General features: G+C 39.2%; 1 protein-coding gene across 6 annotated transcripts in view; it reads right to left on the bottom strand.

Annotated features, from left to right (window-relative positions):
- The window catches only part of ARAP2 (ArfGAP with RhoGAP domain, ankyrin repeat and PH domain 2), a 253,934-nt gene that overhangs the window by 155,054 nt on the left and 78,368 nt on the right, over positions 1 to 20,512 (bottom strand). For all 6 annotated transcript variants that reach the window (XM_064285968.1, XM_064285973.1, XM_064285970.1 and 3 more), the window contains one exon: positions 8,860 to 8,980. In XM_064285968.1, coding sequence (XP_064142038.1) covers positions 8,860 to 8,980 — 121 coding nt within the window. The remainder of the gene's footprint in view (positions 1 to 8,859; positions 8,981 to 20,512) is intronic.

Here is a 20,512-nt window from a genome sequence, read left to right as displayed (position 1 = left end):
AGACATAGAAATATGAACAATTATCTGCAACAAATAATTCACAGAGTCTTTCCCACAATGACAAAGCTAAATGCTACTGTACGCAAGGACAAACGGCCCAGTTCTGTAAGGGAAAAAGAGAAACTTACTGCTCAGTTGTCCTGAAACCAGTACCAGAGACTTCACCTGGGGCCTTGTTAGAAATGTAAAATCTTAGGCCCCACCCCAGACCTGGTGAATCATAATCTGCATTTTAAGAAGAATCCCCAGGTGATTTGTATGCATGTTAATGTTTGAGAAGTACTCTTATAGACTGTTCAGGAAATGGATTGTGACACTGCTCCCCATCAATTAACAAATCCTACTTGGCAAGTCAGTTACTCAAATACCCCAAAAGTCTTACTTTCAAGTTTACAGTTACTTGGCACCTAAAATAAAAACCAAACCAAACTAAACCCACTGCCGTCGAGTCGATTTGGACTTGGAGCAAGCCTATAGGACAGAGTAGAACTGCCCCATAGAGTTTCCAAGGAGCGTCTGGCAGATTTGAACTGCTGCCCTCTTGGTTAGCAGCCGTAGCACTTAACCACTACACCTCCAGGGTTTCCACTTGGCACCTACCCTACTTAAATTGTATGCCTTTACACTCACTTACCCACTCTTTCCCACCACAGTCACTAAGAATATAGCACACCATCTGGCAAAACTTGGTTCTCTCACTCATTCCACAAATGTTAAATGACCTTCAACTACAAACAGTCCATGTTACAGGAATAAGAATTTGATCTAGTCCCCAAAGAGCAATCAAAGCCGTAAGTCAAGTTAGATTTGAACACATAATGGAACATAGCATAGTATAAATGTCATATAAATGGTACCAAATAATATATGAGTCACGTTGAATCAGGTAAGCTATTTGCTGAAGGTCATACAGCAAGTGATTATTAGAATTAGGAGAACCAAATGTTTTAACTCTCAGACAACTATTCTTGGCACTATCATAAAAGGGTATCTGTACTAGGCCCTCAAAAGACAAAACTGGAGTTTGGAAGTGAGAAAAGCTGAAACAGAATTCGAAGCAGGGGGAAACACAAGAACAAAGGCAGGAAGAGCTAATATATGTTTAGGGACTAACTGGGAGATGAGTATATTTATAATTTTAGATTCACAAGGAAGTTATAGGAAATGTGGCTAGAGAATCTGCACTGTGTAATTTTGTATTAGGATTCTTAGCAAGGAAGGGAAAAGTTCAGAAGGACAGCAGGTAGACTACCTCTTCTGAAAGCTTGGAAATCAGGAATAAGGCAATTTAAAAAAACCCGAAACAAACCCATTGCCGTAGAGTCGATTCTGACTCAGAGCAACCCAACAGGATAGAGTAGAGCTGCCCCATACAGTTTCCAAGGCTGTAAATCTTTATGGAAGCAGACTGCTACATCTTTCTCCCAGAGTGGCTGATAGATTCAAACAGCCAGCGTTTCAGTTATCAGCAGAGCGTTTTAACCACCGTACCACCAAGCCTCCTGAATAAGGCAATAGGGACTTAAAATAGGTTTGAATACGTTTGACAAGTAGTCACAATAAATTACTCAGAGAAAATATGTAGTTTGGGATCATGAACTGGCCACACAAAGAAGGTAAGAGATTGTTTTATTAACAGAACCATCTCGGTTTTTTCAGTCTCTAGCTGCTAAAAAAAAAAAAAAAAAAGCAACATGTTAATGGAAGTAACCATGGAAGTGAATAAATTTTTAATATAAAAGAAATGGACAAATCTTGAGGTACAACTGTATCTAGGAGGCTGGAAAGGGGTCTAAGTATTAAAAAAAAAAAAAAAAGAGGGCGGGGGAGGGATTGTCAATGCAAAGAAGAGAGGAAGAAGTCTGAATCCCAGGTAAGGAAAATGTTTCAAGGAGAAAAAAGTAAATGAGGGCCAAGCTTTGGAAACAGAGTTTCTCAGATCCTTTTAAGACATATCTGCCCCGAAGAACTTCATTGTGAACTGTCTCCATGTCAGCCTTGTTCATATTCAAGCATGAATCCAAAGGTATTTCATAAGTATGAGTCTGAATTTTTAACTTATCTTCATTTTTGCACACCTTCAAAAGTACTAAAAACAGTTTTGTTTTTAATGACCAAAGCCAAAGTATTTATTAAAAAATTATTCAATATATTATTGCACGATCCCCAAGTAATGGTGCTTGTTCCTATATTTTAGGATGAAATATTTATCAAACTAATTCAACATCACTATATATCATACACTGAAAGACATGAAATATTCAGGCAGCTAAGCCAATATGAATATGTAGCAGCTACTCTACACATTGGGGCCCTGGTGGCACAGTGGTCAAGAACTCGACCAAAAGGTCGGCAGTTCAAATCCACCAGCTGCTCCCTGGAACTACGGGGCAGTTCCACTCTATCCTACGGGATTGCTGTAAGTCAGAATCAACGGGATGGCAAGGGGTGGGTTTTTTGGTTTTACGTTACATCTACAGAAACAGATCCAGATTGCACTATAATTTATCGCATTTTCAGGGACAGCAGCAGACCTTCAACTTAACTTGGTTATTATCACTTGTGATCATTAACTCCACACATGATATTCCTGCCAATTAAATGGGAAGTAATGTTTTTTTCTTTGTGTGTGTTAACCCTCATAAATCACAGCATTTGAAATGTAAATCAAAATTTAATGACCTGGGCCAAAGTGTTTGTGGCTTTACATTTCCATTAGCATATGACTCAGTATCTCAGGAATTCACTGGAAACTGGCATTTGCATCTGTTGGATTTAACCATATTATGGCTGCACCTCAACAAATGGTTCCCTTACAGTCTAGAAGAATTATCTAGTTCCTGAGGGCCTCATTTACTAATAGGAAGTAAATACTCACGAGAAAGAACAGGGATTAACAGTAACATTCAGTTTATTCTTAATTACCCACGTCAATGGAGAGAAACCGTGGTACAGATAATTCGAACACAATAAACACGTTACAAATGTCATTTGTATTGGGCCGTACGTGTGTGCATTCTTAGGCATGGGAATACATTCTGATAAATCACAATATTCCAGATTAAATAATAATTTCCCCTTGGAAAGGTGTCTTGGGCGCAGCTGGATAGTATGCTAACTTCTACTTGCTCTTCACACCAAGATACTTTTATTCTTCCCAATAACAAATATTTATTGCATGCCTATATTGATCTCAGCGCTGTGCTAAGCACCAATCCTTCTGAGACTGTGCTCTGACCTAGACACTGCTTTGCTATGACTATAGCATTACAGGCTGGGAAAAGAGGTCAGGGTAGCAGGGAAAACAAAGAATAACATTTTAAACGGCCACATTCTTCTGATTTTACTAGAGTGTAAACAAAAGATACTATCAGTCCTCTCAATCTTAAATTAGCTCTTAAGGTTTTCAGACATGTCAGCTTATAATGTAAGGATCAAAAAAAGGAAATAAAATAAATTCAACAGAAGAGACTTCATATTCTCTGAACTTCTGGACTTAGCCGGAATGGCACATTCACCGGTCACTAAAGGTTGATTATACTGAGGATTACTACTTAAGGGACATGCAAAGTATCGATACCATATTCTAACAAAGTTTAGTTGGGCTTTTACTTTTCATAAGATAATATAATCTAACAAAAAATCCCTCACTGTAACCCAGGATCGATATTAGAGGAAGAAGTCTTGACACCAGAGTTGGTCTTGAAATCAATAACCATTCATTCATACAAATATTTACTGAATGCCCACTCTGTTCCAGAAACTGATCTGAATATGAGGAATGGAGCAGTGAACAAGACGTACAAAGGTCAAACTCTCCTGGAGTTTATGCTCTAGTGAATGGAAAAAGGCAATAAAATGTAGATATATAATGTATTACACAGTAGTAAGGGCAATGGGAGAAAACAAAGCACAGAACGACATGTGTAGACAATGCGAGGAGCTGGAGGAAGGGGTGCTGTTTTTTACAGGTTAGTAGAAAAAGCTGCAGGAAGGAGATGGCTGAACAAAAGTCTGAAGGAAGTAATGAAGCAGGCTGGGAGAAGAGCATTCCAGGATAAAGACAATGGCAAGTATCAAGTCCCCAAGCCAGTGGCAGACTTGGCAAGTTCAAGGAACATGAGGCCCCTGTAGTTGAAATGGAGGGAGAGCACGGAAGGAGACAAGGACAGAAGGGCAGATCACACAGGTGTGTTAGGGCACCATAAGGACTTACTCTCAGGGAGATTGAAAGACAAGGGAGCATTTAAAGTAGACTGACAGGATGTGACTTTCTTTTAAAGCATCACTCCAAGAACCGTGTTGAAAATATGACTGTTGTGGATCCAGGGAGGTTACTGCAATAATCTAGACATAAAAAAAAAAAATCCACTGGCATTAAGTGGATTCCAACTCACAGAGACCCTATAAAGTGGTAGTTTATTCCAGAGCGGTAGTGGTGGAGGTGTTGAGAATTGGTCAGAATCCAGACATATTTCCAAAGTGACAATGACAAGATTTGCTGATGGACTGGATGAAATATCAGAGATGGAAAAAGATTCAAGAATGACACCATCGCTTATGGCCTAAGCACTTGGAAAGATTTACTGAGATGGGGAAGATGACAAGAGAGGAAGGTCTGCCGAGGAATGTGGAGATAGGAATTTGGACATAGGACGTTTGAGATGTTATGAAACATCTGCGTTGAGATGTCAAGTAGCAGCTGAATCTATGATTCTGGGGTTCAAGGGGGATGCTGAAGATGGAGAAACGCATTTGGGAACAGTCACCGTATAGGCAATTTTAAAACCACAAAATCTGCTTTAAAAAGGTATGTGGGGGGCCATAATAAATATTTTTAAAGGCATTTAGAGTTTTAGCCAAGTTCCTGAATTACCTTATGTCAGAAACTTCCTGAAGACCTTGATGAAGTCTACAAAGTAGACACTAAGGGACCTGAGACTAAATATCACAAGAAAGTAAAGGGATATCAAATGTACCATCTCTTGCTTGTAAAAACATTGAAAATCTCAAAAGTAAGCTTGCTTGCCCAAAACAACTAAGAGAAATTTATGTTTCTCATAAGAGGTAGTCTTTCAAAAAAAAAAAAAAAAGGTTTTGCATTATCATAGCTGCCACTAGAAGGCTGCAGTTGCCATCTAGAAACACAGAGCTGCGAGACAGACAGACTTGACTGTCTTTCAGGGGCCTTATATTTACTAATGTGGCCAGAAATACAGGGAACCTCCAACAGGACCTGCAGTTGAAGAGCTAGTACTGAAAATGCCCCTGGAAAGACACTGACCACTCAGAATTCTTAAGCCCTCTTCTAATGATAAGAGCTGGCCACTCAAAAAATCACCTGCAACAGGTAACACAGCTTCATGAATGACCAAAACTGACTGGAGATACCATTAGCTGTTATGACCTGATCCATTCCAATGGTTCTGCTTGAGGACATGAGGAACCAGACAAAATTTTCTACTTAAGGAATAATATTTTTAAAGTTATTATTTCCAATAATTCACTCCCAACAAAGAGAAGCCTTAGAAAACTTGTGGGTAAAGATGTCCAACTGTAGTGCCAGTGGGTGATGCAGCAGTTTAGAAATAGTGACACTAGTCTCAGGGGAGGCAAAGAATAGCTGTTAAGAGCATTGGTTCTGGAGTCACAGAGGTTTGAATTCTGGCTCCAATACTTAAGGGCAAGTTATGTAATCCCTAAGCCTCAATTTTCTAATCTGTAAAAAGGATAAATGTCCTACAGCATTGAATTGTGAGGAATTAAATGACAATGTACATCAAAAAAAACAAAACTCAGCACTGCTCATGGCACCAAGTAAACTCTAAAAAGCAGTTATTAGTTTATTCTTAGAAAGGGCTAGTATACAAACACTTCTTCCTTTTCACCTTTTCTACACTGGACTGCACCAAGATGTTTTGTATAACTAAGTCATGTCCACTCTTTGGACAAAAACATTGTGGAAGATAACTATTGTTGTATACAGGTTACTCAACACCTTTTCACTGAAAGTGAAGAATCTGTCTCGGTAAGGTGTCAAACCACTTCTTTCCTCTTTCTGTTCTAAACTTTGATCTTGGTTTCTGATTTAAAAAAAAAAAAAAAAAAACCCATTGCCGTCGAGTCGATTCCAACTCATAGCGACCCTATAGGGCCCCTATAGGACAGAGTAGAACTGCCCCATAGCGTTTCCAAGGAGCGCCTGGTGGATTTGAACTGCCGACCTTGAGGTTAGCAGTCGTAGCACTTAACCACTACGCCACCAGGGTTTCCACTTTTTGATTAGACAGGGGCAAATTCTAATTTGTCTTAATGTTCTTTAACTTACATTTTTCATAAGCCACTATGGTCGGTTTCCTAGGAGCCCTGGTGGCATAGTAGTTAACAGCTCGGCTGCTAACCAAAAGATCAGCAGTTCGAATCCACCAGCTACTCCTTAGAAATCCTATCAGGCAATTCTACTCTGATTTCCTACTTCCCACAAAATGGAAAATAATCAACTACTTACATATACGGGAGGAAGACCACTTAATAAAACTGAAGGGTTCATACTAAATACACACACCCACATAATTCTATAAAGCAGATATTACTCTAATTTCATAAATGAGGAAACTGAGATACAGAGAAACAAAATAATTTACTGATGATTATACAGCCAGTAAAGGTATGACTTTAGGGGTGAATTTTTACTATCTAAAAATGACTTTCAATGAAAATAATTTATTCATAATTCCATGTCGATACAGTCTCAGTTTCTACTGTGGAAGTATTTCTATGGTTTCAAAAACTAAAGACCTAAAACTTAACAAACTATAATTTCTTTCAAAATTAATAAAAATACCTATAATAAGTTTACATTACAAAGATGAACCATAAATCAAAGGGCTTACTATAAGCATGTAACTTTTCAGCACGTGTGGGTTGATACATTCTACTTAAATAAAATGTGTCTGTTTAACTTTTAACTGTAGCAAGTAAATATGGCTAAACAGATTTTCACACAAAGTTGAAGGCTTTATTGAGCATGTCTATTCACAGGCTATGTGGCATATGTGAAATTCACTTTGAAAGGCCCATGGGGAAGGTAATAAGCACCTTAAAGAAACAGGACAGTGGAAACAGAGGCAAAATGAAAGACTACCGTGACAGTCAACTGAGAGAAATATGGTGTGTTTCAAAGAACCACAGAAAGAGAAAAACTGTGGTTTCAAATGTAAGTCCCATGTTAAGTATCACAACTGTGGACAACTTTCTGAATTTCAGGCAATGATTCACAAAAACTATCTTCTCACATAGGCAATTCTATATAAAATGCTCTAGAACAAGGATTTGGTCAACTTTTTCTCGGTAAGATAGCAAATAATTAAGGCTTTACTGGCCATATGTATGGTCTCTACTATAACTACTCAACTCTGCCATTGAGCCACAAAACAGCAACAGGCAACATGCAAATTCATAAGAGTGGCTGTGATCCAGTAAGATTTCATTTTCAAAAACAGGTGGCAGGTCAGATTTACACTTCAAGACACAGCTTGCTGACCCCTGCTCAAAGGCTACAGCTTCCAACATTTTTTAATACCAAGTCCTTAAACACTTTTTACGTTACATATGTACAATATATACATATGTATATTTCACGATGCTTACTAAAAGCAATGTGCTTTCATATCCTTATTCTATTTATCTATTTTCTTTTTTGGTATGGTCATATACCACTAAGTTGATTGCATGAATGAAGGCAGTGATCCATAGTTTAAAAATACTGCTCCAGTGTGAACAGCAGCGAGACTGACTCATGTACTGATTATCCTAAGCAATAAGGGGAGTTCTTTAGTAATAGTAATAGATGGCATTACCTATATTATTTAAAACTAGTGCAAATCACAACAATGACATAATAAACCCACTGCCGTGGAGTCCATTTCAACTAATAGCGACCCTACAGGACTGAGAAGAATGTTCCCCACAGAGTTTACAAGGAGTGACTGGTGGATTCGAACTGCTATGAAATTATACAAGAGAACTTTTAATTTCCCTGGCCTTCTGCATCCCCCAAAAAAATGAGTGAGAAAAGACCTCTCCGTACACCTTTTCTTCACACAGAAACCACAAGCCATCTCTAGATCAATTTTCACCATAAAGTGATCCATAGTAGATGATGAAGGTAAAAAGGATTCAATAAATATAAAAGATGCCCCAAAATCTATTAGAGAATGATTACTGTGCCTAAGTGTTCAGCTAAAGTTTTCCATACATAAACCTACATAAAATCAACTTTTTAATAAGAAAAAACCTGCATAAATACCCATTTTGCACTATCAAAACAATAGCTAAAGTGTGAGCTCCTTGAGGACAGAGATTTTTGTTTACGTTTTTCACTGCTGTGTCCTCAGAGCTTAGGAGTAGAGTGTCACTAAATATTTGTCTCATGAAATAAGTAAACAAACAACAAATTACTAGTTAACTTATTTATGTTTAGGAGCTCTGATGGCACTGTGGGTAAGCACTCTGCTGCTAACCAAAAGGTCGGCAGTTTGAACTCACCAGCCACACTCCATGGAAGAAAGAGGTAGCAGTCTGCTTCCATAAAGATTACAGCCTTGGAAACCCTATAGGGCAGTTCTACTCTGTTGCATAGGGTCAATGTGAGTCAGAATCAACTTGCTGGCATTTGCTTTTTATTTGTGTTTTAGCATTATAGCATTCAAAAAAATGAATCATAAAAATACAAATTTTTAGAAATAAATTTATTTAAAGGTTTCTTTACATTTCTAACGTAACTGATTTATCCATCTTCTGACTGGACAGAATTTAATGTCTGTGAATGTTTTTAGAGGAATAAAGAAATCATCTTACCTTCTTTTTCTGCTCTAAAAACAAAAGTTCTTTGTGTTGTAACAACTTCAAATTTGTTGTCTCCTTGAACTCGTACTGTAGATACAGCAGAAAGGGGAATTATTCCTTTTGAATACATCTCCTGTATTGATTAAAAGAAAAGACAGATACAGAAGACACATTAAAATGGAATTCTCTTGATCTTGCTCAAAAAGAGAATGGCAAAAAATATTTACTATTGTCTCCCTTTTATATCTTCAGTCTAAATTTTAAAAATGACATGAAAATAGTATGCACGCTCACACACTGGCTTAATATCCCATAATGGAAAATATTAAATTCCCCCTTTCTTTTAAGAGAGATGTCTTTTCAATTTTCTCTTCATCTGGAATTAAAAGGCAAAGAAAAAAAAAAAAAAAACCCTACTAGAACAGCAATATACAGTTCTAAAGTAACAACAACAAAAAAAGTAACAGCAGCATATTTTTTAAAAAAAACAATCTGCCCAAAATCATTTTATGGTGTTTGCAGGCATCTGCTGGCCACACCAGGTACTGTAGCTGAACCGTTTCAGAACTACTGCCACTACATATTGTGTATAAGGTTATACACCTAAGACAACAAACTGCTAGAGTGCATCACTTAGCCACATCACTCAATGCTCTCATAATGAGAATCTTAACCTTACGCTACAGCATTTTACTTTTTACCCTCTCCCCTCATAATAAAAAGTCGGGGAGGGGGGCGGGAATTAGGTTGTTTGCAACTGGTATACACGTATTACAGTTTTTCTCAAGAAGGTCACTCCTAGATTCAAGTTGTTCTCAGTCTTCATTTGCCTGGACCTTCCTAAAGAAGTTGGCATGATAACCACTCCATAATTTCCACTACTTACTAAGGATGTAATGTTTATTAAGCCCGGTATGGGAAAGGAAATTCAAACAGGGTTTATACATTCAAAGAATCTCTAAATAAGAAACCATATAATGAAATGAGAGAAAAGTTTAAAACTGAGTACAAACCAAGGGACATAGGAGTACAAAAATGGAAATTCTGCTTAAAAGGAATCAGGGGTGTTTCCACAGACGTGGTCAAATGTGAGAAACCTTACGTTTACCCAAATAGATAAATAAATGGGTGCCATCCTGCCCAGAAAGAGTAGGTAAAGGAGGTGTAAAGTAGAGAACTCATAATGACTCACAGCAACCGTACAGGACAGAGTAGAACTGCCCCAGAGGGTTTCCAAGGCTGTAATCCTTACGGAAGCAGGCTGCCACATCTTTCTTCTATGGAGCAGCTGGTGGGTTTGAACTGCCAACCTTTCAGTTAGCAGCTGAGAACTTAACTACTGCTCCTTAGAACAAACATCCGTGCAAGTGTCAGGGATTGAACCTGAGACCTCAAACATGCAAAGCACGCACTATACCACTGAGCTACACCCCCAGATGTATAAAGAGTCATTATGAGTCTGAATTGACTTGATGGCGACTTTTTTTTTTTTTTTTAAGTAGAGAAATAAAGGGAGTCATAGCGTAGAGTCAAAAGAGATTAGGCTGTAAATCAGGGACTACTCAGCCTGAGACCAGGAGAACTAGATGGTGTCTGGCTACAACGCGTGACTGCCCCGACAGAAGACACAACAGAGAACCCCTGAGGAAGCAGGAGAGCAGTGGGATGCAGACCTCAAATTCTCGAAAAAAGACCAGACTTAATGGTCTGACTGAGACTAGAAGGAACCCAGAGGTCATGGTCCCCAGACCTTCTGTTAGCCCAAGACAGGAACCATTCCCAAAGCCAACTCTTCAGACAGGGATTGGACTGGACTGTAAGACAGAAAATGATACTGGTGAGGAGTGAGCTTCTTGGCTCAAGTACACACATGAGACTGTGTGGGCACTTCCTGTCTGGAGGTGAGATGAGAAGGCAGAGGGGGACAGAAGGTGGCTGAATGGACACAGAAGTAGAAGGTGGAGAGAAGGAGTGTGCTGTCTCATTAGGGGGTGAACAAGTAGGCATATTTAGCAAGGTATACATAAATTTTTTTATATGACAGACTGACTTGATCTGTAAACTTTCACTTAAAGCACAATCAAAATTAAGAAAAAAAAAAAAGAGAGATGAGGCTGAAATCATACACCAAGGCCACGTTACAGAATGCCTGGAATATCAGAAGAGTTTGGACTCATCCCTATGGGGGTACAATGGGTTCCCTTATGTTGCCTTTCTGGCCTTGGGTTTGCAATCCATGTAAGAGGATTCCTTGGGCTGTGATCCCACTAGGAAGACCTGACATTAAAATTGAAAAGGAGTTCTCCTGTACAAATGGCCAATCTCACAGAGGTTTTGGGGACCTCCTAATCAACAAGCACCTAGAGGAGAGCAAGTCCTTTGGACATGTGGTCTCCACACTGAGAACATCCTAGGCCCAGGTCAAAGAGCTGTAACATGGGTAAAGGGCTGTGTAACATTGAATCGTAACACTGAAAATTAAGAAAAATGGTGGTGGCAAGAACGCAGCAGTGGAGCCAAAGTGGAGAGCGCAGCAGAGCCTAGAGTGACTCAATGGCGGATGTGTGAGGCCAAACCAGCTCTTAGAGCAGAGTAGACTGCATTGTGAGGCTGAGCCGGCCTACTGAAAAGGCAGCACAGCAGAAGCCTCAGCTGAGCTGAGAGCTGTAATACTTGGGAGCATAGGGAGCTTGCTGGGAGCGCAGAGAGCCTGTCCACTGAGACTGAGGTCCCCCACAGAGGAGTTCTGCTTCGAGAGCTGTCGTGATGCAGACCTAGAGCTGGGGCTGGCCCAGGGTTGTCCGGAGGCTGCTGGTTGAGAGCTGGACCAGTCAGTGACAGAGACAGAGCTAGCCAAGAGGAACCACAGAGAGACGGAGAGAGCAAGCACACCCACACCACACAACCCAATACCTGAATCGGCAACATGAACACAGCACCTGAACCAGGGTACACCTGCTGACACCCGAGCCAAGGCATGCCCACCCAGTGACCTAAGAGTGGACATCAGTTTTAAGGTAAACAGGTCCTCTTTGAGACATAAGCAGGTTCCTCTGCTATGGTACAAAGTGGGGCATGCATAGGGGTGGGGTAGGGTGGTTGCCCATAAATCTATTGTTTGTGGTTTGCTTTCTACATTTACTAATAATGGGTTTCATTTGCCAACCCTTTGTGTTTCGTGTGTACAACTCAACCAGACTGGACAGACGTAGCACCCATAAAGGGGTTTATACTACTGACTGGAGTCCTCATCCTAGTAGCTTTATGGCTGCTTTGGATTTTGAGGCAACTTGCATATGTTCATGCGCCTATGGGGTTTCTTCTCTCCCCTTTCACAGGGGAGCAGGTCCTTTCTGAGCAGGTCCCAAGTGTCTGAAATCACTGGTTAGGAAAAAAATATACTAAACCACTCCATGCAGAGAACAAGTACCAAGTCCATATTCCGACTAGAATCTCCTGCCATAGCAGATAAGTCAAGCATAGTTGCAGTCAGCGAGATGATGTTTGGCTGGGTGTATCATCCTCCTCTGAAAGTTGGTGAGATGTATACTACACCATCCTGGTTTCCCATTAGTTCTCTGACAGCATCTCTCCATCACTGGCTGTGTTCGGAGCCCCATCACTAAACGCATGTTAGGAATACCTCAAAATTGTATCCATTCTTTAGAGTCATTTAAATGCCAGTGCCATTATGATTTTCCTATCTCCTCCCATGCAGCCCCAAAATTGTATTTGCTATTGGAACTACGATTCAGGATGATGAATGGGCAACCTCATATAGAAATGAGGTCAAAAAGCATGTACCTCGAAAATGACTTTTTTAAAATAGTATTTCATTGTGTTTTTGGTGAAAGTTTACATAGAAAATCAGGTTCCCATTTGACAATTTCTACACAGATTGCTCAGTGACATTAGCTACATTTTTTGCAATGTATCAAAATTCTCACTGTGTTCTGGTTGTTCTGTTTCTAGTACTCTCGTTTCTGGTTGTTCTGTTTCTAGTACTCTCGTTTCTCGACCCCCTTTCTCATCTTTGCTTCAGGGTAATTGTTGACCTTTTGGTCTCATATAGACGATTTTTTAATGGAGCACTGTATTCATGCATAATATCCTTTATTTTGTATTGCAATCTGTTATTTCACTAAAAAATGACAGCACAGGATAACCGCAGTTCAGTTTTAGGGAGTATCTCAGGGCAATAGTCTCAAGCAGTCCTCTAGACTTAACTGGTCTAGTAAGTCAGGACTTTTTAAGAATGTAAGTTCTATTCCACATCTTTCTCCCATTCTTTCTATCAGAGTCCATCTATAAAATGACTTATTATTTCTCTTTACTCTCCATTTTTTGTCTTTATTCTCTCTACCTAAGAATGACAATCTTTTCTCAGTTTCAACTATCAATTTTACACAAAAAATTCTAAAATCTCTTCCGTCCATCCTTCTTTCTCCCATTTAACTCAACCCCACGCCCATACCTCAAGTCATCAAAGGGACATACAACTGTCGTGTAAGCACCTTGAACTTTAAAACTGAATTCATCACCCCTTGAAAACATATCCTCTCTAGATCTGTCCATTAAAATACCGTTCTTCTAAAATCACATACTCTTTATTAAATAGGATATAACGGTCTTTGATTTGTGCTATCACATCTGCATAACTTTTCCTACATCTACAGTGTTAACTTGTCACCCAGCCCCACTCTCAACTTTGAATTCTATCCACATTGGCCTTTTTGAGGTTCTATGAACCTCTGATCAATTCAGTGCTTTTGCACATGCTATTTTCTCTGCAGCGAATATTCTTCATACCCATCTTCAGTTAGCTACTGTCTCCTCATCCTTCATGTCTCAGCATTAATATATGCTCCTGAAGAAAGCTTTTCTAATCAGCTGCCTCTCTCAGGCCCTCAGCCCTCACTAGGTCAGATCACCCTGATTTCAGCTAAAAGCAACCTAGAATTTTCCTTTAGAGCAATTACTAATGATTATGATGGAGATTTTATACTTATTTGTGTGACCATTTTATTAATGCAGTTTCCTTAACTAGACAGTGTATCCCATCTATTTTCTTCACCACCTTTCACAGAGTGGGTACTGTATAAACATTTTCTGAATAAATAAATCCCATGTGCAATTGGTTGCAATACCAAACTCCGACAGTTCTTCATTTTTACTATTTTTCTCAATTCACTTCTCTATCCCTTCCACTAAGCCTATACATTAATCTATAACCTAAGACATTAAGGTCTAGTTTACTGCAACACTCTGATTTGTCTCCCCACTTTTAGCTGGTTTTCATCTTAAACTTTCTTGCATATTATTGTTCAAATGTCATTCCGTTGGAAGAGATAAAGATTCACAGAGGAGGAGAACAAGGTGGGTTATGAAGTTTGCACAGGGTTTGACGGATGGCAATGCCTAGGGAGGTTCCAGGTAGAAGGGAAAAAACATGGGGGTGAAACACATAAAATATATTCAAATTTGGGAGAAATTAATTACAGAGAAGTACATGACATGATTAGCTTAACCAAAAAATAAAAATAAAAACCTAATAAATGTAGGTAGGTTAAATGGTCATACTAGGAAGAACAACTAAGTGCTCTAGGATTTGAGAAGAGATGACAGTGTCTTTGCTAGGCAGCCTATGAGGAGGGAAGGGGCACAGTACCTTTGTGAACAGTACAAGGGTCTCTCTACCTATAAATATGTAGTGGCTGAGACCAGAGCCTGGAAAATTTAGAATGTCCAAAAACATTTACACCTCATTCCTTACATCATGCATTATCCATGCTTAAATTTCAGTTGGCATAAGAATTAGAACTTATAAAAATACATCCTTAGCGACAGAATTAACTTTGTTGAATAAAGTATTACCATTAACCTATTTTTCAGTAGAGAAAAATCAGGCAGCATAGTAGGGAGAGAGGAATAAAAGTGATTTCTCCTTCATCTAGATCTCTTTAAAAAGATTAAAAAACAATTCCTTGAAGAAAAAAAAAATAGGTCACCTAGATGCCTATAATAATGATATTAAATTTAACAGGGCAGTACTTACAGAAGAGTAATAGATGAATAGTTAAATTACCCAGATATGAACAAATGCACTTCACAAACTAAATATGTCATTTTAACCTCAGGAAGTTCTAGTTTCTGTAACAACTCATTTACAATCTCTTATGAGATTCCAAGATAAATCTGATAATTTTTTTAACACAGTAGAGTTCATTTTACATTTCTTTTATAACAACACAAAATAGAGATAATATAGGAAAAAAAAAATACTCAAATGACAACAAGCTCAAAAATAAATTCATTTTTCAAAGTATAAAATTTTCCTTAAGGAAAGAAATTTTAAAGCATTCCTTGAAGCCTGTAACATACAGATATCTAGATGAAGTCTGTCATTTACCTACCACTTCCAGACAATGAAATGACCACAGGGCAATTGTGCCCACACTGAGTGAGAATGGGGATGAGTTATATTCCTTAGCAGGTGATAAGACATCAAGGCTGTTGAGATAATACCATTTTCTGTGATACAATGGAAAAGTCCTTACAGAGACAATGATTGGGCAGTATTAAAGAAAATGGAACAAAATGAGGGGAGCAGATGAGTCTGCACATTTCCCTCCAGAGCACAAAACCACATGCTCTTCAAGCGCACATTTAAACATGAGAACACCCAACCACTCTGCCCACATAACCACTAAAGCTGCCAGATAGCAGCTATGGCCACAATTCTGCCTTCTGCTTCAATGGTCTTGAAATTCCCTCTTCTAAATCCACTGACCCATCCCTTTCCCCAGAAGGAGTACAACAAAAACAGAAACTCAACCTCCTTCTAGTAAACCCCCACTCCAGTATTTAGACTTTTTACCAAGAGGAAACCAATCATTTGGCAAGTAAACAGATAAAGTGACAAAAGAGACAAACTGAAACGACAAAAGTTTGATGTTAAGCTAAATGATCTGTAACAACTGATTTTAATATGGATTTTTTATCTCAATTTCAAACCAAGCCAGGGTCACTTTTATTCCACCAATGTCTAAGAATGCAATGAGAGAAGAACAGTCCAGTTGGACAGTTATTAGGAATTCTCTCTCCTCAACAGGGACAATAATACCACCAACACCAGAGCCTCTAGGCTAGGAAGCCTGTCTCACTCCATGAACTGTTTTCTTACTTATATCAATCAAACCAGAGAACGTAAGCTGCTGAAGAAAATCAGCAGTCAGATTCCATCAGATATGGTGACTACTTTGTATCCTCTCTTAATATTCACATGACCAAGCAAGCTACAAACAATTATTAAAGCAGAAAACTAACTTTTAAAAATATTCATCCTCGTCATCCAAGGCATAACAACCGGCCTCTGCTCACCTGGAGCAACAAAGGAAGAAGGAGAATCCAGAACAGGAGGAAGATATGGAATGTGCAGCTAATTGCCTCTGTGAAGAACTGCCTCCCTTGCCACAAGGCCGGAAGAACTGGTTGGTGTCCAGCAACCATTGCTGAACATGTTGATCAAAGATTCTACAGGAGAATCCTAATCAAAAGGGGGAGAAATGCAGAAGAGAATTTCAAATTCTCATGGACTCCGGACTTTCTAGTTCCACAGAGAGTAGATGAACCCCCAAAACTACTGGCCTGAAATAATCTTTAAACCTTTAACTAAAAATATCCCATGAAGTCTTCTTAAAACCAAACAACAGTTTAGCTTAACTAGTAAGAAAGGTCTCCCTGAGCATTCTGCCCTTTTAAGAACTATGCATATGGGATCAAATTGACAACAGCAACTCGAAAGACTGGATAGGAACCTTAGGGGGCAAAGAATATATTTTAATGCAGGTAGAACAACTCAGAAAAGGAAGGTGAGAATGGTTGCACAACTCGAAGAATTATCAACTTCACTAAATTGTACATATAGAAACTGTTGAATTGGTGTATGTTTTGCTATGTATATTCTCAACAACAAAATTAAAGAAAAAAAATTAACAACAAAAATAAATTGGACATAGAGCTACCACACGACTCAGCAATCCCAACCCTAGATGTATACCCAGAAGGCATGAAATCAGGAAAAGAAACAGAAACCTGTACACCAATGTTCACTGCAGCACTTTTCAAAAGAGCCAAAGTTCATCAAGAGATGGATAAACATACTGTGGTATATACCTACAATGGAATATTACACAGCTGTAAAGAGAAATGATATGGACAGCATTGTGAAGAATGGGAATTCCAGAACACTTACTTGTGCTCATGAAGAACCGTTACATAGATCAAGATGCAGTTGTTCGGACAGAACAAGGGGATACTAATTGGTTTAAAGTCAGGAAAGGTGTGCATCAGGGTTGTATCCTTTCACCATATCCATTCAATCTGTATGCTGAGCAAATAATACGAGAAGCTGGACTATATGAAGAAGAACATAGCATCAGGATTGGAGGAAGACTCATTTACAACCTGTGTTACACAGATTACACAACCTTGCTTACTGAAAGTGAAAAGGACTTGAAGCACTTACTAATGAAGATCAAAGACCACAGCCTTCAGTATGGACTGCACCTCAACATAAAGAAAACAAAAATCCTCACAACTGGACCGAGGAGCAACATCATGATAAACAGAAAAGACTGAAGTTGTCAAGATTTCATTTTACTTGGATCCACAATCAACAGCCATGGAAGCAGCAGTCAAGAAGTCAAACGACGTATTGCATTGGCTAAATTTGCTGCAAAGGACCTCTTTAAAGTGCTGCAAAGCAAAGATGTCACCTTGAAGACTAAAGTGCACCTAACCCAAGCCATGGTATTTTCAATCACATCATATGCACGTGAAAGTCGAACAATGAATAAGGAAGACCAAAGAACTGATGCCTTTGAATTGTGGTGTTGGCGAAGAATATTGAACATATCACGGACTGTCAAAAGAACGAACAAATCTGTCTTGGAAGAAGTACAACCAGAATGCTCCTTAGGAGCAAGGATGGTGAGGCTGTGTCTTACATACTTTGGACATGTTGGCAGGAGGGATTAGTCCCTGGAGAGGGACATCATGCTTGGCAGAGTACAGGGTCAACGAGGTGGACTGATACAGTGGCTGCAACAATGAGCTCAAGCATAACAACAATTGTAAGGATGGTGCAGGACCGGGCGGTGTTTTGTTCTGTTGTTCATAGGGTCGCTATAAGTCAGAATTGACTCGACGGCACCTAACAACAACAAAGAGAAATGAAGTTCTGATGCATGCTATGACATGTACGAACCTTGAAAACATTATGCTGAGTGAAATAAGCCAGTTGCAGAAGGACATATATTGTATGATCTCACTTATATAAAATAAGCAAATATATAGAAACCACAAATTAATAGTGGTTACCTCGACTCGAGGGCACTGGGTACCAAGGGTGGGAAGAAGGGTGAGAGGGGGAGCTCTTGCTTGGGGGATACTGAGTGTAAGTTAATGCTGGTGAAATACTATGGAAAAGGGAAGCAATAATGGCTCCACAACATGAAGAATGTGATCAATGTCACTGCATAGTAAATGCAGAAATTTTTGTATTGGTAAATGTTTTGGAGTGTACAGTTTCATCACAGTAAAAAAAGTTGAAAGATAATTTATCCCACCATATTGCAAACCACAATCAAATCTGATGCCTTATGTGGATCACTGTAAAATAAACACTAAGCAATTCTCTAAACCTTTTGAGAGCAGTGGTGATTCAGCCCAGAGCCCTGGTGGTGCTGTGGTTAAGAGCTACAGTGAGCTACAGTCAGTAGTTCGAATCCATCATCTGCTCCTTGGAAATCATACGGGTCAGCTCTACTCTGTCCTGTTGGGTTGCTCTAAGTCGGAACCAACTCAACGGCAAAGGGTTTGGTTTTTGTGTTTGTTTTTGGTGGTTCAGAGGTAGAATTTTTGTCTTCCATGAGGGAGGCATGGGTGTAATTCCAGGTTAATGCACCCCAACACAGCCATCACCCTTCTGTTGGTAGAGGCTTGTGTGTCACTTTTATGTTAAACAGGTTTCAGTAGAGCTTCCAGGCAAAGATTGACTAGGAAAAAAGGCTGGGGATCTACATCTGAAAATCAGCCAGTGAAAACCAGTGCAAAGGTCTACTCCCGTTGTGCATGAGCTCCCATCATGCATGGGATCACCATGAGTTGGGGGCTGACTCTGTGGCAACTGACAACAAAAAAACTTTTTATTCTTAGCACTATAACACACTGATGTTGCAGTGTGTGTTAGTTACTTTCTTTTGAAAGGCACATACTCTTATGGCCTGCAGCACTGAAAATACAAGTGAAGTGGAGTCTAAATCTCTATTCAGGTTACAATTATCACTAATATAAGGCAGTAGAACCATCACTCATCTGTCAGTTTGTCATACGGGGGTGGCTTGGGGGTTACTGTGATGCTGGAAGCTATACCACCTGTATTTTAAATACCAGCAGGGTTGCCCATGGTAGACAGGTTTCAGAAGAGCTTCTAGACAAAGACAGATAGGAACGTGGACCTGGTGATCTACATCTAAACACAAATAGACCACTGAACACCTTCTGAATAGAAGCAGAACACTGTCTGATTTCCTGCTGGAAGAAGAGCACCTCAGTTTGGAAGGCACTCAAAATTTGACTGGGGAAGAGCTGCCTCCTCAAAGTAGAGTCAAACTCAATGACGTAGATAAAGAAAAGCTTTCTGGACCTTCATTTACTGATGTGGCACAACACAAAATGAGAAGGAACAACTGCAAACATACAGTAATAATTGGAATGTGGAACATACAAAGTCATGTCAAAAATGATATGGAACACACAAAAGATCTATATCCTAGGCATTAATAAGCTGAAATGGACTGGTATTGGCCATTTTGAATTAGACAAACATATCGCCTCCTATGCAGGGAAAGACGAATTGAAGAGGAATGGCGTCACGCTCATCATTAAAAAGAACATCTCAACATTTATCCTGAAGTACAACTCTGACAGTGATAGGATAATATCCATTTGCCTACAAGGAAAACCAGTTAATATGACTATTATTCAAATTTATACACCAACTACTAAGGCCAAATATGAAAAAATTGAAAATTTCTACCAACTTCTGCAGTCTGAAATTGACCAAACATGCACTCAATATGTATTTATAATTACTGGTGATTGGAATACATGAGTCGGAAAGAAGGTTTGGTAGCCGGAAAATATGGCACTGGTAATAAAAACGATGCTGGAGATCACATGATAGACTTTTAAAAGACCAACAACTTATTCACTGCAAATAAGTTTTTTCAACAATATAAATGGCGGCTATACATGTTTACCTCGCCGGGGGGAATACACAAGTATCAAATTGACTACATCCGTGGAAAGAGACAACAGAGAAGCTCAATATCATCAGTCAGAACAAGGCCAGGGACAGACTATGGAACAGACCATCAATTGCTCCTATGCAAATCCAACTTTAAACTGAAGGAAATGAAAACAACTCCATGAGAGCCAAACTACAACCTTGAGTATATCTCACCTGAATTTAAAGACCATTTCAAGAATAGATTTGATGCACTGAACACTAATGACCGAAGACCAGAGCAGTTGTGGGAAGACATTAAGGACATCATACGTGAAGAAAGCAAAAGGTCATTAAAAGGAAAGGAAAGAAAGA

This window comes from Loxodonta africana, chromosome 5 (assembly GCF_030014295.1).
Source record: "Loxodonta africana isolate mLoxAfr1 chromosome 5, mLoxAfr1.hap2, whole genome shotgun sequence".
Lineage (NCBI taxonomy): Eukaryota > Metazoa > Chordata > Mammalia > Proboscidea > Elephantidae > Loxodonta > Loxodonta africana.
This window is presented reverse-complemented; position numbering and strand designations above follow the sequence as displayed.